At 40.5% G+C, this 26,941-nt stretch overlaps 1 protein-coding gene across 1 annotated transcript in view; it reads right to left on the bottom strand.

Moving 5' to 3' along the window:
- afdna (afadin, adherens junction formation factor a) overlaps nt 1-19,671 on the bottom strand; it is a 102,258-nt gene extending 82,587 nt beyond the window's left edge. Inside the window, 1 exon segment of the mRNA XM_037751373.1 lies at nt 19,324-19,671. Within this exon segment, the coding sequence (XP_037607301.1) occupies nt 19,324-19,425 (102 nt within the window). The 5' untranslated portion in view covers nt 19,426-19,671.
- Nucleotides 19,672-26,941: the final 7,270 nt, after the last annotated feature.

Raw genomic sequence — 26,941 nt, 5'->3', positions numbered from 1 at the left:
ACGAGAGGCCATGTGATACTTAAGTCACAATACGATCTTAATGCGATTTTAAACATTTAGCGATATTATCTATTGTGATTTATTACCTTTTTCAACTACAAATTCTATAACAGCTCTATAACTGAACTGCTAACAAGTGCAGAAAAAACGAACAGAAAATGTACATGATTCATAGAGTTCATATTAATTAAATTGTTAGGTTTGTCTGCAAGTGCAGGAGATTGGGATTTATTGTGTAAACTACTGAGGGAAACTTTATCTATCTTTGCGCTGGACTCAAACACACACAAAACTCAGTTAATAAGTAGAGACCCATGCTGCTAACCATCACAGAGTAGCCATTGTTCTCCAAAGAACATCACTGGTTCAGCTCAAAGTTAAGGCACAAAAACAACACAGCGTGGTTCTGCTATTCCAAGTTTGATGTGCTGAAATACAGAATGTGCCATCAAAGGTCTTTTCAGCAGACTTCCAAATGATGCTACTAATGGCTGACAAGAAGATGTGGGTTTCATATTGGCCTCATATTAAACCTGGTCAAGATATGATGGAAACACTGAAGTTTGATTGCTTGGATGTAGAATTAATTAACTGGAATTTATTATCCCAGACATCTGTACAAGGCGTGTTGAGTTTCATTGATAACAGCTCAACACCAATCAAAGTAGAAACGATTGATTAATTATTAAAGGAAAACGGTATTTCTGTTAAAAATAGAGACTCAGAGCAACAAAGCGATAAATATGGCAGCGCAGAACTTTATAAAACAATCCATATAGCTGTTACTGTGTTCCAAAAATGATGATGAAAGTGCAGGCAGGGAGAGACCGACAGAGCCAGTGTCATTGATTAATACCATGCTTTACCAAAAAAGGGTGCTACCAAATCATGTGCTGGTGCGACCAACTGAGAAAGTTAGTCTGGACCCCCGATGAAGACAGGACAGGAAAACATGGAGTCAGCAATAACAGTAAATGGCATTAACAGAGTATTAAAACAGGGAGACGTCTTACTAAAATGTGATAAAACATACTAATAATAAAAAGGAAAACCTAGGAGTTATGTTTCTAATAAAAGTCTATTTCAGCACTTTCATTTCCTTTGGCATTAAATTGGTCAAATCTAAATATAGTGAATGCTGGTCATGAGTAAGTGCAATCCAAAAATATCAGCATAGGTATTTGTATCAGCCGTGACAAAGTCATATCGGTTTGACTCTGGTGGAAACGTTCAAAGAGAGAGTCAGAAACTAACTGGATAATGAGAGGAAGCATTCACTTCTGCTCCATTTACTGATATTTTTCGCCCTCATTCTCATCAACCATAAAAGAAGAACGAGAGAGAGAGAGAGAAAATAGAGACTTCAGAAAAAGCCAGAAAGGTCACACATGCTTCTGGGCGTGTTTGTGTGTATCTGTGCGTGTGTGTGTGTATGTACAAGAGGGATCAATAACAGTCTGCAGTGGTTTACAGGGGGGCTGGTTAAACACGGCACCTTGCGATCAGGGCTATGGAGTTACACACAACACATGCGTGCACATACACGAACGTGAGCGCGACTGTGACCTTAGCAGGCGTTTTTCAAGGTCCCAACATAACGTGCAGAGAATAGAGAAGCACTCTTAGGGAAGGCGCACACATGCACGAACACAGACGCTCAAACACACTCGGGATGAGGCGTTGAATTATGCAGGTCCGCCCACATCTCTCTCTCTCAGCCTTGGAGTGACTTTGGTGCAAACAGGGGGGAGGAAGTAGTGACAAACTATGAGACTGACCAACACACCAAAACAGTCAAACCCATCTGATATCAGGATGTCTCCAGTCTCTTTTGATTAGATTACCTACTGTATATCCAAGGCCTCAACAGTAATTAACTGCAGTGTAATGTAGCCTTTAAAGCCCTATTCACACGGGACCAGTATTATCTGGAGTCCTCTTATGATTTTTAATAACCACAGAGGTCGCCTGCATGCTTAATCCTGTGTGAATCTGCCATGTCGGTAATCTGCACAGCACAAATTAGCTTAAATTCAGAGGTCATCTGATAATATTAGTCCTGTGTGAATGTGCAGCTCAGTAAAATGGGTCCTTCTTTTGTTTTTGAAGGATTTTTCTGTGTTTTTTTCCCTCATTATGACGCTGAGTTATTATTAAGGCTGCAGTGAAAATTCATAATGAGATACATATTCTGGAGAATCATTTAGCTGCTCAGCATGGAGACAAATTTGGAGAGTGTGCAATCTCAAACCACTACACTGGAATGAAGCACAGATTTTGTTGTTGACAAAACATCAACCCAAGGTCGACTTACTCGCTTGTTCCAGAGCATTCCCCCATATTTCATGGTCTTAATCAGCAGACAGAAGTTTGCTCCGCTGTCATTTAACTGCAGACGTTTACATTTTCCATTATTATAGGAGGCTTTTGTCAAAAGCAAACTTAAGCTCATAACTGTAGATGCTTAAACTTAAAGTTCCATAACAACCAGGCAAACTCCATCTGCTGAAGACTGTGTGATACGGTTGAAAGCCCTGGAAGAAGCATGTTGGCCTAATTGGACCTTGAGTTGGGATTGAATTAACTATATTGATAACTGCTGTTTTTAAGATCAAGAATGAAATGGAAAGCTGGAAAGATGGGGCTGCAACTAACAAAGTTTTTTTTTTATCATTGATCAATCTGCCAACTATTTTCTTGTTTAACATTTTGGTGGATAAAATATCAAAAAGTATTGAAAAATAACCATCGTCATATCTTCAAAAAAGTTGTTTTATCTCACACACAGTCCAAAACCCAAATATATTCAATTTGCATTCAAATAAAGCACTGTAAAGCAGCAAATTTCAACATTTTGGAGTGAATGAAAGCTGCTTCTGTTTCTGCTCCATTGTTTAACACTTTTTATTCTCGTAAATTTCCACCGGGAGAAGGATAAGAAATAATCTCAAAAGGAATCTAGTTGTAGTCTTGCGAATAGTGACCCAAAATATCATAGTCTGGGACTAAAAACTTGTGTAACTTATGACTTACTTTCTTTGGATTAGAGAGGGTGTCAGACCTCATTCTTTTCAAACTCTTCTGGTTTTTTGGTAGTCAGAAGACTGAGGTACAAACCCTGTGACACCAATGGGTGCTTGTCCACAAACAGCTGACAATCCTGTGAGCCACCGATGGAACCCAACACCGACAAGCTACTGAACGCTGCTATGGCAACCACTTCACAGCTGGGTGTCATGTTGCCATGGCGCTGGTCGGCGGGCCATGCCCAGTTCTCAGGTGTCAGGTGGACAAACAAAGAAAAGAGGGAGGAAAAAATGCTGCTGCAGCAGAACTGGTCAGCGTGTAACAAATAAACCAAGTTCATCAAATACAGCCTACTTCTCAGAGAGAGACACAATTTCAGTTCTGTACATACAGGCTGAAAATCCACACTAATACTGGAAACATTTCAAACAGCATCTCAGGAATAGAAGCGAAGTAAGCCTGGCAGACTGCAAAGTCACTCCTCTTCTTCATCCTCCTGACTGTCCTTCCTCCTTCTCCTAGCTGACCTGAATCTCACAGCCCTGATGATAAAAATTGGATCTGAATGAGGATCTCAGAGCCTCGACAGTGACTGGCTCCGTTATCACACCCTCGCTATTCCACTGATGGACTTCAAACCATTTTCTCCACCATCGGTAATGCAGAGGTCTTACTATATGCCCCATTTGGAGGTCATAATTACAGGGGTTTTCCTATAGATAAAATATAAAGTATCACAGTCATGACTGTTTACAGCCCTAACAAGTAACAAACAGCAGACCTGAAGAAGAAGATAATAAGACATAAGACACCTCTTGTAAAAGTAGGGGGTGACTCCTCTGGTTGCAAGAAGAAGTCTGATTGTATAGAAGTATAAGAGAAAGAGAAAATAATGGTGAATAATCGTTGCAGTCCTAACTATAATACAACAAATGTAGCTATATATATACAGATGGGGGTGTTTACAGGGTCTGAAAATGTATCTGAAACCAGTCATCATAATGTCTGGGACAGATTTCTAACTGGCATTGGAAATGTCTTGATGAAAGTTGCAGATATGCTGAAACTGATGCAACTGATGCCACAAGTATTCAAATTAGCAGATGACATCATCTGGCCTTCACCAGAGACCCAGTTCAGAGCAGGAGAAGCACTGGTCTAAGCTCAATTTCCCACATGTGCAGGATTTACTGCACCAGGACATTTCCAGCAGTCCGTCCGTCACAGAACCGTTTCAAATACTTTCCACTGGTTGGTTAAATTAATTGCCTGGTATCGACAGTGTTATGTGGTGAACTCTGCCACTTACAGCACTGATGGATACTGTAGCACATTTGCATCAGGCTCTGCCTCCTTAGACAAACAACTGGCCAGGAACAGTAGCCTCTCCCCTTCGACACACACATACCACATATAATGATATCCAGACAGACCTGCAAATTAATGCAAAACACATCCAGTGAAGTTACAGACAAGTTATTTTGTTCCCTTTCTCTTCCCTGGGAGATATTTACACCCAAACCCTGGACTCCCAGGTACACACAGATCCAAGAACACACGCACACACACAGTCTGGGCTTGCGTCAGCGATGTCAGCCCCGGTCACACATCACCACCGTTCCGCTGCACTGCTGTGTGTTTGTGAGTGTCCAAGCCATTCTTATGGAACTGGGTGGACACCTAAGATCAACAAATATGAGCGGGTGGGGCAGTGTGTGGGGGAAGTCCCCGGCACACTGAGGTCACCCACACAGTATTATTGTATTTTCCTGTTCAGATTGTCCAGCAGGCCCTACCAGAAGGCGGGTGGGGCTGAGCGGAGACAGGCTGAGGACAGGGTGCAGCTCCACTTGGGGGTCGTCTAACAACCAGCAGATGAGAGGAGTGGTGGACAGACACACACAGGCCTTTTTGATTGAGTTGGTATGTAACTTTCGGCTGCAGCACCTGCTTGTGTTTTTTGGCTGTTCATTTCTCGCTGAGCAGTGACAGCGTCTCCGAAATATGTTGTTGCTTTTTTTGCTGCCAAACAGTCAACACAAGTTTTGATTATTTCAACAATGGATGTGATTGTTGGCTCTGAATGAGTCTGACATTCAGATGTGTCGAGTATTTGAGCTGCTTTGCTAAGTTATTATGAGCTGTGCTTTCATTTAACCAGAATGATTTATGTTCAGATCGGGTAAGTGATATATGAAATACATGTTGAAATACACGGTTATATGATGAGACACTAAACAGTAAGTGTTCGCTTGGAAACATGCCATGATAGTTAACACTAGGACTGTACATTTCTCTCCCTGTTGATACTTTTACAGATTACACCTCCTTCACCCAGACTGAACTCTAAAGAGCTCAGAGAGAATTCATATCGTATTTTCAAAATACACATACGTTAATTTATTAAACTCGCTGGTGTACATTCATTTCACAAGCCAAAAACGTAACCAAGTGTTGATGTGAACACAATTCAGCCATGTCAAACTCCTCATGGGAAAGTGAAGTCCAGTTGAGTCCATCTGCTGTTTGTTAAGCTGATACTTTTCACAGACCAACAACGCCAAACCAGCAAACATTTCGACACACAGACACGGCGCCAAATATGTTGCGGTCCCCATCTTAAAAGTTGTGGAATTTCCCAATCATAGCTCTGTGTGTAGTGTGCGCTTATTTGCGGAGGGCTTGTTATGCTAGTAATTAAGTTTAATCAAACCAAAATATATCACACCCTAAGGCAGTTTCTCACATCACAATGCAACCCTTTGAAACTTTGGGTCATCACGACTTTTGATTTTAACATGTGGTTGCAGTTCCGCCCTTTTGGTCAAATTGTTAAGAGCTGGAACTACAGACACACTGAGATCAGATGATACGTTCTCATTAAGTTTGTTAAAATCTGATCACTGGTGTCTGAATATTTATAGTATATGCTTGTTGTAAGACGAAAACTACAACAACTCTCACACTGGACATTTTCTCACAGACTTCTATGCAATCCGACTTCTTTTTGCAACCTGAGGAGTCGCCCCCTGCTGGCTATTAAAAATAATGCAAGTTTTAAAGCACTTCCACATTGGCTTCACTTTTCAGGTTGCCGCCTGGAATGAACCCAGAAATGAAAGGGTGCAATAAAGTTGTTTTTAATGGTTTATTTTATGAATGTGGATTTTAAATTTACAAGCCACATCCAATATTTTGGTTGCAGCACTACTGCCACCTCCCTCTGACCAAACAATAGGTTTTACTCCCAGTCATGACGGGCCGTCCCTCCTTGTTTTCCCTCCTTGTGGGCCACGACTTAGACATTGACCTGCTGCAAAGCACCATGGGAGCTGGTAGCAAGCGGTGCGGCTAAACACTCCCAGTCATTGGTCCCTGATTGCTGTCTGATCCTGTGAGGTCAACGGGGGGTTACCTCCCGTGCGATTGGCCCGCAGGGAGGCGAGCGGCTCTGACTGACAGGTGGGGGAGCATATCAGCTGGCTGAGAGTGCAACACAAACCAATGGAGGCCAGGAGGAGAGGGAAGAGGGGCAAGGCGGGGAGGAGGTGAGCCAGGCCTCTGAGGGGATTAACACGGTCTGACAGGCTGGCTGGGACAAACACACACACACAGCTTTTAGGGCGGGCTGCTCTGCTGAGCACACACAATACACTGCTTGTTTTAGAACAAGAGGAAAGAGAGAAAAGATAGATAAGAGAGAGGCCAAATCACAGAGAAGGAATGTGTGTTTGACAGGAGGCAAAGAGAGAGTGAGATTATGAACCACAGGTGCTTCCACGGAGAGAGAGAAACCCCCGCTGGGGTCCCTAATGTAAATTCCATGACTCTTCCATGTCTTTCCAAATTATCCTTCTATTCTGGTTTATTAAGGAAACGTCTGGACTCCACCCAAGCTTCACTGAAAGCTGTCTACTGTAATAAATGTTTGGAAACTAGCTGAGAAATACATTTATTTCAGTTTGTAAAATTCCCCCCAATTTCCACAGAGAGTCTATCCTCTGTTACCTGACCTTCCTCGTCTGGAATTCACCAATCAAAACTCCACTTGCATTCCAGGAATTCCAGGACCAGCAGGATCCATGAAAACTATGACATATTACCCATTTGGATCCTCAAACGCACTCACACAGAGGCCATGCTGATGTGTTATTCTGGACTGCTTACGGAAGGCTTCTTTAAGGAGCGCTTTACATATATTGATCAGAGTTTGGCGGCCCATTTGGGAAAATTAACTGCCTCTAAAGTAGAGCAAGGTTTCTGCAAGATCGGCCAAGTTCAATTTAAGGCTTAAAGAACCTGTAAATTAAAGTTAGAATTGATTATCTGATAAATTTCGCAACCTAAATAAATGTGTAAATAAAAAACAGTGGAATGTAACTCCTAAACAACATTTATTAGACTGTATCATTTCTTTAAACCTTATTTTCACTGCGGGACAGTTTTAAAAGGTTTTTCATGAGCCTATAAATTAGTTTTGGGGATATACTCCTTGCTGTTTTGCACCAGCAGGCATCTAAATCTTGTGTTGTTTTCTCTGATCTCTGTGTCTAAATACTAAGTAACTGAGGTAGCCAATGTTGGGCTTGATGGCACATGCTGAAAAATGAAAACTGCCTCTAATTAGTTGTATATTTTCCCTTCTACAGCTTCTAATCTAAAACAAGCCAAGCAGAGACTTCAATGCTTCAGTAAATATACTTTACCAAAGGCTGTAAGTGGGATTCATTCTTCTAATCAGTTTTTTTAAAGGTGCTCCATACAATATTCAGAGCAAATATAGCAGCAAACAACTATTTGCTGTGTAAAAATGTAGGCTAGTGGAGTAATGTCAACCTGAGCAGAGAATGAAGTCACTCTCCCTCTTTGTGGGTGTTGTAATCAGAGCTTCTCTGTGCTTTGCTGATGTAGCCAGATTGGCCGGCGGTTGCAGCTGATAACACCGTCCCAAATCTGCGGCGGCGGCGGCGTAGAAGTGTAGCGCCCACATTCCAGTTCCCCCTCAGGTTAAATTTTGATATAAACATTTTGTGCACTATAAGTAGAGTTGGGCCGATGTAAATAATGTCAAACCGGTATGATAGTAAGCCACAACACCCGACCAGACCAGTATACCGAATTTTACCACTAGGTGTTTTGAGGAGTTGTAGCATTTATTCACTGACAACCTAAACTGTACACACCCTGCACTGCTACGTTCACAGCTACAACGTTACTATAACTTCATTCACACTTGCCCGCTCCCTCTCTCTCTCTCGACCGCACACTCGCTAACGTCAAGGGGCCTCGGACTTGCAATACACTGATTTCCCCCCTCCCACCTCTACTGAAATTTTAGCTCCATCATGTTGCCGGTGTTATGTCGAAGGCACCGGCCTCGGCTTAGCAGATGTGCACGGCCTGTCGGATACTAGTGGCTCCGTTAGTCTGTTTATAAACAAACATAGTAATATGTTAATCACATTTTAATATTGCTTATTGCTGCAATACAAGCTGGATTTAGCGCCTGTTACATTTTAATTTTCCAGAACTTGTCATAATGAAAAATGCAGGTTCAACCGGTTGGCATAAAATCAAACCGGTGTAAGCTCGTGCACCAGATTGGACCGGTAATCGACCTAACTCTAACCATAAGTTTACTAACAGATGTTATCCTATTTACTAACCTTTCCACTCTCTCCTTAATTTGACTACATTACATTTTTATGAACACGGCGTCTTAATAAAGACTGTTTCAACCATAACCCACATCCAGCCTAATTCACTCCACAGGAGGCTGAAGTGGACTTCCCTTCCTAACCTGCTGAAAATAAACAGTGGTGATAAATATCCTGGCTGTCCTGTGTGACCCCCATCCTTCTCTTTAACGGGCAGCAGCCAATAGAGCGAGGCCAGCTGCATTAATTACAGCTGGTACAGTGAGCGATGTGGCCGGACAAAGACCGGATACTGAACTGGAGAATTCCCACTCAGCAGCAGAAATATCAAGTAGATTAGGATTTAAAAAATGTGAATTCATGAATAAAGAACAGCACCGAATCATCCATCCTGTCAGAATAAAGAGCACCACAGCAGCAGCACTGAGTGAATATGACAACTAGCAAGCGGTGAAATAACTTAATGTTTAAACCGCAAAAACACCCAACCAGTGAGACACACTACAGAACTGAATTTAAAATGACAGAGCAGTGGTTGGCTGATGGAAATGAGCTGCAAGGTTACTCATTCAATCAGTCCGCCTGTCTGTGTATTTATGTGTGTGTGATAGAGATGGGCCATAACTCTGCAGGACAGGCTATAAGACTTGTGGTCGTGATCTTTTGCCCTGCGTCATAATGAAGCGCTGTGGAGCAATTACTCTCACACATGCTCAACAGATAGTGTTTGGCTGTGAAATGTGACATGCAACACAGTTAAAGCTGCAACTGGTTGGGCTGATAGCCACACACTTGTGGGCATGGACTCTCAGACACCTGCAGAGCTCAAATTATCTCAAGCCTACAGAGTGTCAGGAGGCTGGAACTGTAGCTGGAGAGAAAAACTACGACCAGAGCATACGGGTGTCTACAACGTCAAAGTAAAGATAAAATATGGGTCATTCCATACCAACTCACCAAGACCTCCTAGTTCACGTCAAGGATTTTCTTGAAAAAATCATGTGAAAACCTCTAATAAATTCATGTGACCTTGCAAACTCCTCTAGCTCTACTCCTAATACTTTTTTTAAGTTGTGCATTTTAGTTTGTGTAGCAGCAGCATTTTGTATTTACTTATTTGCAATGTGGTTATATATTGCATGTCTAAATGCAAATATTTGTACATATTTCTTATATTCTCATTTCTTTTTTTTTATTACTTATATTTCTTTACATGTATTGTGTTTATTTTGTAGCACTATGTACCGAATTTACATATTGCATACTCCTTCATTTCTATTTTCTTACATTTCTTTATGTTTGTATAAGAGTAGACTGTAGACTGAACGTATTAGTGTGGATGTGACCTAAGCACAGGATGCAGCAACTGTGCTCTTGCAAAATAAATAGCAGAGATATCAGTCAGACTAGTTTATGGATGGATATTAGCTGGCTAGCAAACTGGTTATTGTTGTAACTAAATTGCTTAAGTCCTTCTTCTGGCTTTTTTGGCAGTTAAAGAATCACCATCCTCTGGACTGGAGTAGGGCCGACCCTAATTTGCATGTGGCCTGGCCAACCCAAACATATATATGTGGGTAACATATAAATGAAAGTACTTAAATCACGTGTGGTTTTTATCTGGATACAAGACACTTAAAAGGACAGGTGTAAATGGGGCCTTAGCTTTAGTGTTAACCTCCACATACCTGCACATAAGATTACCACTACACCACTCCATCTAGGAACTGCAACACCTTTGACGAAGACGCATAATTTAGCTTTTAGCTGACACAGTCAACCTGCTACTCCAAGGGCAGCAAACTGAGCTGATCACTGAATCCTGTTCACTTCACGTCCAGACTAGAGCTGCATCACAATAAATCTAACCATGATGCTAACTGGTGAAGGCCTTCAACCATAACTAAAAATCACACACACACTTCTTTTACAAGCCTGTCAACTACAGGGGGTGTGTGTGTGTGTGTGTGTGTGTGTGAGAGAGAGAGAGGTCTCTTTTGGTGAGCTCATCACAGCCACAGCGTTACCATGGTGACGCAGCCAGCTAGCAGCCACATGACATGATGAGAGAAAGACAGAAAGAAGGAGGGAGGGAGGGCATGGCCGATGAACACACAGAGGGACAATGCAAACAGAGATAAATGCACAGAGCGGTCAGCTACTGTGTGAGTGTGTGTGTGTGTATGTGACCTCATGGTATTGTAGTTGTGGCTGAGGCCAGCAAATCTGTCAACCAGGCCGCCACTGCGCTGCTGCCAAACACGCTGCTACTATCACCAGCAGCAGCTGCTGAAAACAGGTACACACACCAGGCCGACACTGACCTTTTAGTCAAAGTCAAACACCAGCCAGTCAACAGCCTTTTTCCCCTCAGTAGTGACTGTTACTTCTTAGCTGTACACACTTTCTTTTTGTTTCGATCTCCATGATAGTCCAATGCCACTTCAGCAAATAGCAGAATTCCCAGAGAAACACAGCACAATTCACCTAATCTGCAGCACAATATGGTTTACTTTATTTCTTATCATATTCAATAAAAAAGTCAACTTTGCATCTATTTATACGGACAGGCGTGTAGGAGATGGGCGATGTATAGAAAATCAAATATCACGATATTTTTACCAAATACCTCGATATTGCAAAGATATTGTAGGGCTGACCATTGGTGCTTTTACAAGATATGTTATGTAACCTTTAAAACCAAGAAAAGACAATACGTATGCCATATTACAATACTGAAATATCCAAAATCTAAGATGATATCTAGTCTCATATCACGATATCGATATAAAATTATCAATATATTGCCCAGCCCTAGTAGGAGATAAGAAATAATAGGGGTGAGCGATATGACGTTACTGTAAATTAGAGCTGAAACAAGTAATAAATTAACCGATTAGTCGATAGACAGAAAATAAAGTAATTTTTCAAGCAAAAATTAAAAACATTTGATGGTTCTGTCTTCTCAAATGAGAGGATTTACTGCTATTTCTTGTCATTCATTAAAGTAAACTGAATATCTTTTTGTTTTGTACTATTGGTCAGACAAAACAAGACGTCAACTTGAGCCCCCAGGAAGTTATAATGGGCTCTATTTTTATGACGTACAATAGACCAAACAATTCTCATAAAATACTTGTTTAGTTGCAGCCCCAATACAAATGTGTCTACCGTCAAAGATTTCCCCATACTGCTTACGCTGAGCTATTTATCCCCTTGCACTTGTGGGCAATGTTGCAAATCAATACGCAGGTTGGCTTTATATTAATATTAGATTTTTATATTACTTTTGCATCAATGTGATGGAGTAACCCGATTTGTCAGGTATTTAATGTTCTGGATTAGACAAAAACTGACATTACAGTCTGGTTATTTTATCCACATATTTTTAATATATACTAATGATTTTTTTTATCCATACACCACTCCACTCCTAGTCCCAGATAAAAAATATCAAACATTAGCTCCTGCATACTGTAAACACTTTCATCAGCCAGGCAAGGGCCAAAAGCACATACATAATGATACTTTAAAAGGCTAACAACCAATCAAAAGGAACCATGATATTAATTATCCAAAAGTTGAACACAGAAAACTGACACTTAGGAGGAGGCGGGGAAGATACAGAGTTTTATTGCCCATCCAGGTGAAGCTCCAACAACATGCCCTAAACTTAAAGATGATAATCTATGGGCAATGTAAATAAACCAAGAACAAGAACAAAGTATAAATCAACGTCAATAAATATCTAGAAACATAACAAGGGTTGCTGCATCAAAACATAGCAGTCTTAGAGTTATTCTGGAGCACTGGAATCTGGAAATAGCTGGTCAAATAAAACAAAATCTGATCACTCTGAACACTACCCAGTCATTCCACCCATACAGACCACAGGAAACCCACTATCTCCGCACAACACACACTTCCTGTCGGCTTCCTGCTTCCTGTGCCACAGGGAAAAGGAGGGAGTGGCCGCTGATGTCACTGCGAGCGAGTCTGCTTACATGCTGCATTCACATCCCGAAGGAAAGAAGGTGGATACGAGCTTCCTGCTAGTAAATGCCTTTCACCTCAAACTCAGCCAGTCAGGGCTAGCAGAAAATACTTACATTTTCATGTTGTGTCAAAGGTAACTGATGTGTTTTTGGTTTGTGGTTCAGCATATCATGACAACTTAAGTACACAGGGAACTTCTGGCATGACATAGTGCTATATGAAGACAAATACTTGCTTTCATTGTCTGCTATCCTACTGTTTCCCCCCCCCCATATGGAGCAAAAGCAACAATACAGTACTGCTGCAATAATGGGCAAGTTTTTCAATTAAGCTTGACCAGATGTGTGGTAACTCTTGCCATAAAACTGCACCCTTTAAGGCCCTGACACACCAAGCCGACAATCGGCCGTCGGACAGTTTGGGGCCGTTGGACAGTGTGGGGCCGTCAGTGAGCGTCTGTCGTCTTAGTTTTTGCGGTGTGTCCCGCACTGTCGGCTCTAGTCTGCCCGTGTCAGAGTTTTTTCGCAACTTTTTGGCCAAGAAAAAAGTGAGGCGATGCAACTGGTGGCCTTCGTCGCTGCTAGTTCTGATGTCGGGTTGGTGTGTCTGGGCCTTAAGCCTCCTGCGAATGTTACAAACCACCCCTGTTTCTCCGTCTTTCCACCTCCCTGGTCCACAGCGAGGATGCTAAACTGGATATGTCACAATATATCAACACATTGTCATCCTATATAGCCATGCAATACACAGTGGAGCTGAGGAGAGGCATATTAAGACATGCTGAATGTATTTTTAACCACACTTTTCCACCTTATTTAGTTCCGCTGCTAAAAACTCCTTTGTCCTTTCAAAGCCAGCATTCCTGCATTTTCCTTTAACTCAGCCTTCCCAGTACTTGAATAGTCCATTAAACAAAGCGCAAAGGTATGTAAGATCTTCCTCCACGCCTGTTCAGCCTGTTGTGCGGCACAGTCATGCGCATAGAGGTTACATGAGCTGTTACACTCTCACATGTGACTCGTGTCATTTTGTCACAATGTGCAGTAACAGGCAAAGCCGGATTTTGCTGTGTCATCAGTAGGTTTCATGGGGACAAATTCAAAACATTTAATAATATTTCAACAAGCAGAAAAACCAGACCAACGTTACAAAAATAGAAACCAGCTCATCACAAATATATCAGGACAGTGTAGATTTCAATACAAGACGTTTTGGTCTGTTCAGCTGTGCAGACTTGATAAAAAGAAAAATATCTGTCATACTGTGTTAACCCTGTTCTGTCTTCCAAGCATGGAGGTTTAACTTTGGCCAACGGAAAGTAAAACAATGTAATATTTGCTTTAATTTCCAGCTCTGCCACAACTTAAAAGCTCTATAAAGTCTATTTAAGGCTGTTAAAAGTCTTAAATTTAGATCTAATGCTTTTTCTGAGATCCTCTAAGTCGATGACCTAAAGGTTGCCATGCAATCAAGCCACAGCTTGAATGTAAGTTAAGTAAACAACTTGATGTATAAGCAGATATTTTTAGAGGTCAGTGTTTAGTCAGTGGAGTTGATTTGGTGGTGAAGAAAGCCTTGTTTCCAGGCGAGATCAATTGAGAACTGGACAGACAAAAAAGCTGCTGTTCCAGTTTTAAACCATAAGCCTCTCTTGAGCTGCTATGGGAAAAAAGTGAAAAAAAAATCCATAGGTCAGCACTCAGGACTAGTGCAGGAGCTTTAAAACCGTCTTACCAGCATCACGCAAATAAAGGTACAGGTCAACGGATGTGACTCTTGCCTAAACTCAAACCTTTTCCCTGATAAGAGATACAGACAGGTTCACATGATTCAGCACTTATCCGAGGAAAATCACACTTATACAAACGCTCATACTATGGCAAGAGTTTTGTCCCCTCTGAAATAGCATCACCACTCAACAAAACACACTGGTAACTGTAATGTGTGTAGGTGCAATGTGTATAAGTATGTGTGTATAAATGTGGATGTATCTGATGTAGTTAAGTTGTGGTGTACAATATGGGCTGCAACGAAGGATTATTTTCATTGTCGAGTAATCAGTAAATTATTTTCCCCATTAATTGATTAGTTGTTTGGTCTATAAAATGTCAAAATGGTGAAAAATGTTGATCAGTGTTTCCCAAAGCCCAAGATGACGTCCTCATATGATTTGTTTTGTCCACAACTCAAATATATTCAGTTTACTGTCATAGAGTAAAGAAACCAGAAAATATTCATATTTAAAAAGCTGGAATCAGAATTTAGACTTTTTAATAACCCTTTTAATCAAATATCAAAATAGTTGCAGACAGATTTAATAGTTGACAACTAATCGATTGATCGTTGCAGCTCTAGTGTATAATGTATTCATGTACCTATGTATTTATATGCTCTGTAGACTGTGGCAACAAATTTCCTTGGAAAAGGACAATAAAGAATCTATCCATCTATCTATATGCAGACCTGTTTGATTAACAACAATGTTACATGTCAATACTGGCTTAAATAGTACTACCTGCTAATTACATCACTGTAGTTAAATTCTGCATTTTATAATGCTACTACTGCCTACAAGCGCAGGAGGCAAGTTATTATTTGAGCGCTTTGCATCAATTCCTGTCAATTCGCTGCTTCCTGTTTACACCGGCACCCTTATGCCCAGTGTATATGAATGGTTATGTGATTTGCGTCTCGTCGGAGGTGTTTTAAAACGAAAACGTATTAGTGTGGATGTAGCATGAGTGCACAGTGAGTGAATGCTGAAAGTACTCTTGTAAGGTGATCTGAATCATCTACTCTCCATCATTTATCTTGCACTCTATACAAGGTCTGGTTGTCCTGTGCAATCTGTGTCAGTATGTACTGTTGGTGTTTTGGATATGTGCCGCCAATACTTTTGTTAGGCTTGCTTAGGCTCACGCTGCCAGTGTACCAGTGGTTGTCAATTAGAATAAAAAAGCTCACATGTAGGGTCTGGGTGTCAAGAACTTGTTCTAAATTTATGAAAACCAAGATTTCCTTCAGAAACTTGCTTTTTCAATACTGCACTCTATATCAAGAAGTTATGCAAGTTATATTTAGGGACAATCTTGACAACAACTTTCCCCTCATGCACAGCTTTCCAAGCACAGGGAACTGCTGCATCTCAGTTGTCAACATTCAAACTCTTACGCACATGAAACCATGTGTTTTGGGGAGGATTCCTTTAGATGCTGCAGACTGAGCTCATAATCCTAACAAAACAAGACTCGGTTAAAACTAACTACATGGCTGCACCGTGTATGGTCTGTCTGAGAATTTGTGGCTAAATTGTTACACAAATAGTCAGTGGTCATGTCTATAATGTTAAATCCAGCAGAACATGTCCACCAGGTCTGGTGAGGACACTAGGGAATGCGCGACGTACCCTATGTCACTGAGTCACAGTCTTTTGCGGTTGAAGGGCTGCCCTGTGCGATCCAGCCACAAAAAAAAATATAGCACTTCTCTTCAAACAGGACTGAGAGCATAATTTTTTGGTTATTCAATGCCACCATATTGTGAATAGCAAAGGTCTGACCTGGATGAAGGACTTAACCCAGAGGCTGCGTTCACAAGTGTTAAAACACATGAGGACAACTAATAATAATTTGTTTTTAACTTGAACACAATCCAGCCATACCACACACACACCGCCAAAAACTAAATGAATTATATATTACCATATCTCTGTCTAATAATCGTTTCACTCCCGTCCACTTAGAATTGTGGCAGTGTGAACCTGCACAGCCTAAATACAAAAGTAAAGTTAAGTAAACATTCCCACAATCTTTTCATCCAAACAAAACAAACAACTGGCATGATAGCATCTGAATTCCAGTAAATGTGCTACAACTTTCAAGCCGGAGTGTTTATTGAATTCTGCAACAATGAGCCCCATGTCTCTGCCTATGGTGAGTCCAGCCCCCACGTGACCCGAGTACCTGTTATGTTATAATGAGCCCCACCATAAGTCCCACAGCAGGACTTATGCAGTTTGGGTTGCAAGATTAAAAAGTTTGAGAACCTTTGGTCCAGACTAATCAGCCATCCGTGGCTAATCTAATCACACGAATGATCTCACCGCTCTCCGTGGCAGTTTGGTCTGAAATACGGAAATTAAACATTGCTAATTTTTAAAATATAAATCTCAAATCAGTGTCAACCATGGATCTTACTGTAAAATATATTACAATCGTAGCGTATTTTATGCACAGCTACAGTCTAGACAGTGTGAAGGACACTTGTGCAGCTTGGGGGCTCTACCAGCTGACATATGGGTAGGGTGTGGCGTGGCAAGGAAGGCCATGCATCTGCTTACATTTAATCATGTTTTACTGGACTCAACTCGAAGCAGCAATGCTCCTTGTACAGTGAGAGAATTACAGCCTAGAGAACTTCGGGACTGGGTTAATCATTCCTCACAGAATGGAGACGTTGTGTGTTGCAGTACACAACCCTAGCCAACGGCCGGGCCAGCTTCAATCCTGATAAATTAATCGGCTCAAGAAGAGGAGAGGGGGACCCTGTTGGCCCCCCTACACCCTTATCCAAGGAGGAGAGGTGGGGGGGTGGGCTGCCGCCTAAAAAACACTGCAGCTGACGCAATCACAGTCACAGCTATAAATCAAACCTAATTAGGCATGAGATGCACCAGTTAAAGAGTAAAAGATAGATGGTTATTGACTAACTCCTAGATTCATCACCAAGCCCTTGCTTCTCTCTCTGGCAAGCTAGCTATATCTGAATCCTGCAAGGGAGGAGTGTCTTATCCTGTCATGTTATTAAAGGTCCCATATTATGCTCATTTTCAGGTTCATACTTGTATTTTGTGTTTCTATTAGAACATGTTTACATGCTTTAATGTTCAAAAAAAACTTTATTTTCCTCATACTGTCGACCTGAATGTACCTGTATTTACCCTCTGTCTGAAACGCTCCGTTTTAGCACATTTTGACGAATTGCAATAGAATTGCATTAACATTGCTAGTCCATGTGTACTTCTTGACAGGTGATGACATTCACATTCACTGCAACCAGGAATAAACTGGGACACATTTAGAGTGTTTTACGTTTAAAATTGTGTCAAGGATCTAAATATTGTATATTCGTGACATCACGAATGGGCAGAAATCCTAACGGCTTGTTTCAAATGCAGAGTTTCTGAATACAGGCTTTGTGTATTTTACTGTGCATTGAGTGTTTCAATACTTCCACAGTATTTATATAGGATTTAAGCCTGCTTTATAATAAAAAAAACATGAAAATCTCACTTTTTTATAATATGGGACCTTTAATTAAACAACCACAACTTGAGTCCAGACTGGGAGATTTAATTACAGCTCCTCAATATGTTGCAGGGTCAAATTATTGCTGGTCAAACAAGCAGCTCAGCATCAAGCTAGCTAATGTAAAGGACAATGCAGGGCACACATGACATGCTCTGCACTGGCAGACTGGAGATTGTGTGTTATGGTTTGTTTGTTGGCTGGTAGCTTTGAGTGCCCAACCTGGTGTTAAGCATTTACGCCCAGCTTGTTGCTAATACTTTAAGCTTTTATCTATTTGCCCTGCGTATCAAACAACCTCACTGGGTTTTGTCAGCCATTGCAGACACTGCTGCTGCTGCTGCAAGCCTGCTACACTACACAACCCACAATACACACACTAGCTAACACTGACAATAGCTGGATATAATTACAACTTTGGATCCTCATTTAGATAGCAATGATAAACAAAAACACCACTAATTAGATTTGCCAGTTTCTTCTATTTAACACAATGGCATGTATGCTCTACAGGTAATGCTAAAAAGCTAGCTTAGCCATGATACGTGCCGTTCCCTCTTGGAGATAACAACACACCAAACTCCCATTCAAAATCTGGGCAATTCAGTGAATGCCTCTATTATCGCACACTTACACATACCTGGGAATATATTTGAAGATATTTAATAAATCATGAGAATTCACTAAACAATTCGGCATATTTATTATATACGAAGCTGCTTCTGTTAAATGTCAACTTTGACAATTAGTGCCGTTCCCTCTTGGAGATAACAACACACCAAACTCCCATTCAAAATCTGGGCAATTTAGTGAATGCCTCTCTTATCGCACACTTACACATACCTGAGAATATATTTGAAGATATTTAATAAATCATTTGGATTAACTAAACAATTCGGCATATTTATTATACACTTAGCTGGTTTTGTTAAATGTCAATTTTGACAATTAGTCATACTATTAAGCGTAGTGTAGCTACAAAAATACACAGCAGTGGGTGGCAGCTAGTAGCTAACTAACAGTGCGTTAGTGGGAAATATTTCTTTAAAAAAATGTTTTTTTTTACTTAAATATGGTGCAGATATGTAGCCGAATATTTAATATGCCCCCATAGTTGACATGAAAGCTTAAATATGTATTTAATGTCAGAGGCCTTGTGGTGTATATGTGACGACATGGTAAAATGCGATTTTTTTCAATGGAGTTTGGCGAGTAAACCACGCTGCCCACAACAGCCAAAGTGTCAGCCAGTGGGGTCTTTATGGTCTCCTATTCAACCCAGGAGAGAGGCCCCGTAGGTCCGCGGCCTCTCCTGGTACTTTGTGGTGGTCTCCTACCTCTGTGGGCCGGCTGATCTCGAACAGGTCGAGCCGGTTTGCGTTCCAGTGGTTGATGATGTCGGCTAGTTTCCTCCTCTCCTCCTCCCTGCTGCCCGACATGGTGGTGGACTACAGCAGCCTTTTCTGACCCTCTAACGTCCGTTTAACTGTTGAATAAAAAGTTCCCCGGTAACGTTAGTCCACAGGAGAAGAAACCACCGCCACAGAAAGGCTCAGGTCTGCCGTTTTTTTTGTTTTACCGCCGCCGGTACTTTTGTTAGTGTGGTCTGTTTCTGTTTCTCACCGACACCGACCGACCTGCTGTCTGATCTGTTTCTGCTGCTGCGCGTTCGCGGTACGCCTCTGCGCGCCCCCGAGACACTCTGTGGATGCATGTATGTCTGTGAACGCGCACGTTAACCGTTTGAGTGCCACAGTCAACGTGATTCATGACGCTGCTTCTTCTCCTAAACGCACTCTGGTGTATAATAGGGTTAATATAATAAGTGCTTATAGTGTAGTAAAAGGGATTACGTCACTATGTGTTAATTAAGATCATTTTTTTTTTTTATTTAAGCTTCTAACCGATTTATTTTACTAATCTGACCACATTAATGTTCAATTAAACCAACGATTTTATTCTAAGAAAATTCTGAAATAAATCCCATATGTTTGCACATTAAAAATACAATGATTATGAAAATATATAGTATGTGTAACATTACACAGATCACATATATACAAACACACTTTTGCCAACATTTACTCAGATTAATTTAAAGTAAACAAAAGCTTGTGCAGGAGAGATAGTAAGAAAGCTTATATTAAGACATCTCCTCAAAACTAAGCAGAATTATATAAAATATATATACCATAATATACCATAAATAAGGCATAAAAATCTACCTTATAATAATAATAATATATTATTGTGTTTTAATAGGTTGACAAATAGGGCTGAATGATTTAGAAAAATAAATCTATTTGCGATTATTTTGACTGATATTGCAATTGTGGTGTGCTTTGCGATATTAGAGGGAATACGATACGATAACGATTACGATAATACTTTATTGTCAGACAGGTCTGAAATTTGTTTTGCATCACAGCAGCTCCATTTGCAACATCACAAAAAGGACAAAGACAAGAAACAAGGATACACACATTTAAACATTACAATCACAGAAGACGATATTCAGGGCCCTTCAACGTACATTTGATCTGGGATTAGGCTCCATATTTAGTTTTAGGATTGACTGGTGTACAAAAGAGTGCAGGACATCTCTGCAGCACCACAATATTTAATTTAAAATGGTACACACATTTTGTCTGTAACAAATACTCAGCCTCTTGCGATTTGAAAATTTCACATAGAACAATTTTGATAAAATTTCAATTAATTGTGCAGCCCTATTGACAAACCTACTCTGCTTACATACAGTATAACACACTTGCCCACATTTCAGTATCCAAAAAACACAAAAAGTAAAGGCAGGGTATACTAACTTGGCTTGCGGTTGTTATCCCCAAGAAAATTTTGCTTAACTCGGTTATCCATTTATCAGACATGTTTCTCTCTCAAACAGCAGGAGAGGAGCATTCATAGTGTTTTCTGTTGTCATATTGTCTCTATAATTCAGTCCTACGGTAGTCAGCAGGTGCTGAATGTCACACAGCACTGCCAAGTCCCTCTGTCCAACAACAACACACACACAAACCTCTGCACTGTATCCTGACAGGTTTATGAAGCAAACACAGGCATCCATAAACAAGTACAAGCGTGTAGGATTGCTACGGTGGCCGACGCAAAAACGTGAATGTCCCTCTCTAAAATCAGTTGTTGTAAGAGTAGAGAGAGCTACGGCAACAGGAGCGGGTAACGTTTGGTTTGTCTGTTCTGAGCTACTGTAGAAACATGGCGGTGCAACATGGCAGACTCCCTGAAGAGGACCCACTCCCTATGTAGGTATAAGAGGCTCATTCTAAATTAACGAAAAACACAACAATTCTTATTTTCAGGTGATTATACACTAAAGAAAACATACTTATTATTAAATCAATCAAGAAAGTATCACTTTTCATCATACAAATGCAGCAGTCTGCATAAGATATTGATTTATATTGTTTTAATTAGCTGAACAATTTGTAAAAACATGGGAAACCCTGCTATGAGCAAGAGGAAGTTTCTCATCTCAGTGACAGATTTTCAAGAAAAATAAGAAAATACCTGAAACTAAATTACAAAAACGACCTTTTAAGGCAGTATTTTTTCCTAACCTCAGTACAAACTCACCCAAACACACACACATCCTATCTACATGTAAGGGATGGATGATCCATTGTCTGCAGTCCTACCTAACTGATAACGTGTGTTACTGCAGGATCTCTTCCTTCCTGTGGACGACACACCATAACATAATCAGCAAATGCTGGTTTCCTGTCTGTGGCAGTGTGTGTTGTTGTGTGTGTGTGTCTGTGTGTGTAAATGAGCGTCACAGTGCTCCATCTACGCAAACACCAGCTCCTTATTAACACACAGCTGTCAGTGACACTGAAAGGTCACCAGATACCAGGCAGATACATGTGAAATGTCAGGAATACGGTGGTGATGGCGAGTACAGAAATAGCTGTGATACAGCGGCGGCGGCGGTGTGGTTAGTCATGTAGGCAGACAGGGTAAAGAACAGGAGCCCCGGCTTCTTATAAACACATTAGTCACTGGGGCTGAATTTGTGGGTGTTGGTGTATAATGGATGAGCGCTGTGCTGACATCATGTGTGAGTAATGAATGAAAAAATAGGCTTTTATCAGAACAGCTAATCTGACTGTACACGGACGATTAAAGACAAAAATAAGCAACAACAAATAAACTGAAATGATTCACCTTAAAATCCACCTCACGTCACATGTTTGTTGTGTAATTTAATTTCTTGCTGGTAATACTTCTGCACTTATACTTAAGTATGACTTTGAATGCAGGAGTATTTTTTACATAGCTGTATTTGTACTTTCACTTGAGTATAATATCTTCCTCCAGCAGTGGTGAGAAGAAGTGAGAGTTGTTGCTGAACTCGTTTTGACATCAACAGCAGAAGTGAGAAACCGCAACAGGAAACCAACTTCACCAGATAGCCCTGCCACTTCCCGTATCTGTGATGTTGTCACTACTTAAGTCACCACACACAGACACACTCAGAGGTCACAGACAGGAGTCACACTGATTTTTGACGAAGAAAACACACCACTATTCCTGCTGCTCGTGTCTGAATTTAGACATTTTTATTAACTGGTAACTGGAGGAGTCACGTTCTGATAAACAACCGCTGCTTTCATCATTTGCTTCTTTGCATTTCACAGACTCAGAGATGAGAATCACGCACTGGTTTGATGTCCTCGCCCGCCTGAATACTTATCATTTATTTTGTCTCCTACTCTGACCACAACAACCGTCTCTTATCGCTTAGTTTTTAAAATAAATGATGATAGCATTTAGGAATGCAATGCAGTTTCCTCCTTATCTCACTTACAGTAACAGTTTCAGGGGAAACTTTGTGGTTGTGAAAAGCACAAAAGTTAGATTGAAGTAAAAAAAAATCTAAAGACGAAACAGTAAGAGCTATCAACATGAGCAAACATTTGATAATGGACTGCTAAAGAAGCAGTTCAGCACTTAATCACAAAGATAGAGTACAATATGCAAACTTAAATGGAACAGAACAATGTGATTTGAAAAGAGGAAGTTGGCTCCAGAGTGAACTAATCAAAACGAGGAAACAGCAAAGTGAGCCAAAATTGTTTTTTTGAAATATGTAGAGGGAAATGATTTATTCAAAAGAACTCAGTAACCCGAAACCCAACCAGTAGCTAAGTGAAGACCACATTCTCTCCTCTGGATTAAGAAATAACAACAGGTGGGTCTGAATGAACCTTAAAGGGTCATTTTCACCCAAATATGTTCTGTCTATCACCACTGTCGATTCACCACTTTGGTCCAAGCTGAGCAACCCTGTCTCCTACAAAATTACGTTCTATACAGCTAAACTGCATTTTCAATTACGTTTTGAGGGAAACATAATCTCCTAGAATCTAGGAAATTAAAACTGTGACTGTAATCTAAGACCTAGATTACAGTCACAGTTTTAAACAAGTTGTTAACGTTGTAAATTGTAACAAAACAAAACAAAACAAAAATGCAACAAAACTATTTTGTTAGGTTTAGTAAAAAAACATCATGGTTTGGCTTAAAATGACAATGTTTGTTAGGTTATTAAGTTACGGACATAAATAATGAGTAAATGTTGACTTTTGGTTTCACATGGCACACGCACAGCGGCCTCTTGGGTGAAAGTCCTGTGTTTGTTTGACCCATCCACCTCCCCGACCTCCTCTCTACGTGGACTTCCATTGACTGTCATTAGAAATGTATCTGTGATACGTAAAAAAAAAACGTAATCCGTGACAAGTTTCCCTCGAAGTGTAAGTCACAATACTATTTTGTTGTATGGGGACGTAAATATTAGGAGACAGGGCTGGACTGAAATATCTCAACAACTATTAAATGGACTGCCATTCAATTTTGTACAGACATCTATGAATCCTAGAGGATGAATCCTAAAAACTTTGACGATTCTGTGACTTTTCCTCTATTGCCACCAGTAGGTTGACATTTGTGATTTTGAGCAAAATTTCTCGACAACTATTGGACAAATTTTCCTGAAATTTGGTTCAGACATTCATGGTCCCCAGCAACACGTTCTCATCTCAACTCGTCACATATTGACGCTTTGTCAGGACCCCTTGGCGTCACTTTATGGTTGCGGTAAACACATGGTTAACATTGTGAATTCAAACAAAAACAGTTGCTTAGGTTTAGGCAACAAAACGACTATGGTTAGGTTTAGAACTACTACGTTTGTAAAGTAAAAATGAAACATAACATTATGAACATGGGACACTAACAACTGGTTGTAACATGAAAATGAAACTTAACGTATAGGACATGAACAGCGGTCTCCTGGATGAAAGCCTTGTGTTTGTTTATGTCTAATTCTGATTGTCTACTGCTTAAATCAATCATGTACATCTACAAAGAGACTTCCCATTGAAATGTTATTTAAATCAACGAGCCGAGTACAGCGAGACCTGACCTCCTGACTTTGTGTTTTATCATGTGTTCATGAGAAGGAGTACTGCTCAGTCTCTGGCCACTCACCATAATTTATCATCATCTGTGTGTGCTGTGTCATTTTAAGGGCGTTGAATTTATGGTTGTTATGGTGGATGGTCACCTTTTTAATCATCAAATCTATACTCTGCTGTGGAGCCAGTATTAAAAATACTGTTTGGTCAAGAGAGCCAGATAATAAAAATGGATGGATCAAGATAGAGAAGAAGATGAGTAGAGATATAAAGATAGAAACCTTAGAGGAGATGAAGGGATGAAGAGGAGGGAGAGTGTCTCAATGTGACCTCATGTGACATTTTGTGAATGATTAACTGGATGTTTGACCTGCGGCTCGAGGTCAGCACCTGCTCTCACCGACTGTTCCTCTCAAACACAAAAGCACAGATTATACTCCAAAATTCAGACTGAAATTTTCCCTTATCAGACCTTAGCAACCCTGACATAATCTTTATCCCACTGATTTCTAAGGGAAGTGAGGATATCTTCAAGCAAGGGAGAGTTAAGTAGCCCAGGTTATCATGAGCAGACCACGCTTCTTAGAAAGATAAGAAAGCAAGACGTCAAACTTTAACGTCATAAATGCTCAGACAGTTACTGCATGGGGAGAAAGAAGTTCTGAATTGGATGAAATACTAAACTAGCCAGGGGGGATACAATAAACTACACTAGGGGCTAATATATATAGAGAGAGTGTAGTTGCACAAATATGCCAGCCAGAAAAAAAGGCAATAAGAACATTAAAAACATATTTTCTCTCTTACCTTTAGCTGTAGACGTGCACATAGTTTTAATTTTATTTGTTATATTCATGTCTGATATATCTCCCTTAACTGAATGGAGGTGAAAGGAATGTAATTTCTGGTGCTCACAGTGTAGAAAGTGATGTTTTAACCAATTCCACATGTAACATATCTTTAGTAGGGTTGTCATGTTGATTAATCACATGATTGTCCATAGTTAATCATGATTTATCGCACATTAATCACACATTTTTATGTGTTCAAAATGTACCTTAAAGGGGTACAACAGGCAACAACAGCTGTCAGTGTGTCAGTGTGCTGACTTGACTATGACTTGCCCCAAACTGCATGTGATTATCATAAAATAGGCATGTCTGTAAAGGGGAGACTCGTGGGTACCCATATAACTGATTTTCATTCACATATCTTGAGGTCAGAGGTCAAGGGACCCCTTTGAAAATGGTCATGCTAGTTTTTCCTCGCCAAAATTTTGCATAAGTTTGTAGCGTTATTTAACCTCCTTCGCGACAAGCTAGTATGACATGGTTGGTACCAATGGATTCATTTGGTTTATCTAGTTTTATATGATACCAGTATCTTCACTCTAGCTTTAAAACTGAGCCCGCTACAACCTCCGAAATATCGGCAGCCCGTTGGATTTTTAAGAGGTTAATTAAAAATTGTTATTATAGCGTTAAATTTGGCAGCCCTAGGTTGAATACAATGTAAAACATTTTGTGTGTTGTATGTTTATGATAAATGCAAGACTCTCAGGGCTCAACAAGGTAAAATATAAAGTATTCGCATTACAGTAAAACATTAAAGTTCTCATCCCTCCACTCCTCAGAACCTCCTCCCAAAAACTCCCATTTATCCTCAAAGTCTCAGCTCTGTGTGAGTGATCCCTTTATATCTTATAGTAACAAAGACATGTGATCACACAGGCAGCTAAAAAATGCACCCGTCTCTCTGCGTGGCGGCATGATTCAGCGTTATCTCTCAACACACCTTTCTTTTTTCCTGTTCTGCTCTCACCATCTGTTGCTCATATTCCAAGAAAAACATGTATTTCTCCCACACGGTGCAACAGGAAACATCTGCTGTAGTGTGAAATGTGGCCGTACAGGATACACGCAGAGTCGGAGAGAGTATTGTATGAATATAAAAGGTGTGAACAAATGACTCTTATAACAGAAATAACGGTCTCCCTCCTGCTTTATGTAAACTGCTCATTTCTATAAAAGGTGATGGGCTAATTTGACACAAATACTCTGGATTAACACGTCTGCTGTCAGCATAATCACCAATGTGATGTTTTATTCATCACACTGAGACAGACAGTCATTCTAATTGATGACGTCTTGTGTGTGGCATATTTGCTGATCAGTGTCATTCATATTAATCTCGGGGATCAATGCAAAGCTTTCAGTTTTCTTAAAGGTTCTCTATACAGTATGATATCCAGATCAGTAATATAGTAGCAAACAACTATTGACTATGTGAAGATATAGAGGAGTAATGTCTACCTGAGCAGAGAATGAAGTCACTCTCCCTCTGTGTGTGTTGTAATCCGAGCTTCTCTGTACTTTGTTGACATAGCCGGGCCGGCCGTGCATGTTTTTAATGCATGTTGTGCATGTGAGCGTGCCCCACTGCTCTCATACGGCAGTTACAGCAGATAACGTCGTCCCGACCGACAGCGTCATTGCAG

This window comes from Sebastes umbrosus, chromosome 18 (genome assembly GCF_015220745.1).
Source record: "Sebastes umbrosus isolate fSebUmb1 chromosome 18, fSebUmb1.pri, whole genome shotgun sequence".
NCBI lineage: Eukaryota > Metazoa > Chordata > Actinopteri > Perciformes > Sebastidae > Sebastes > Sebastes umbrosus.
Note: the sequence above shows the minus strand (reverse complement) of the source record. Positions and strands in the feature narration are given on the sequence as shown.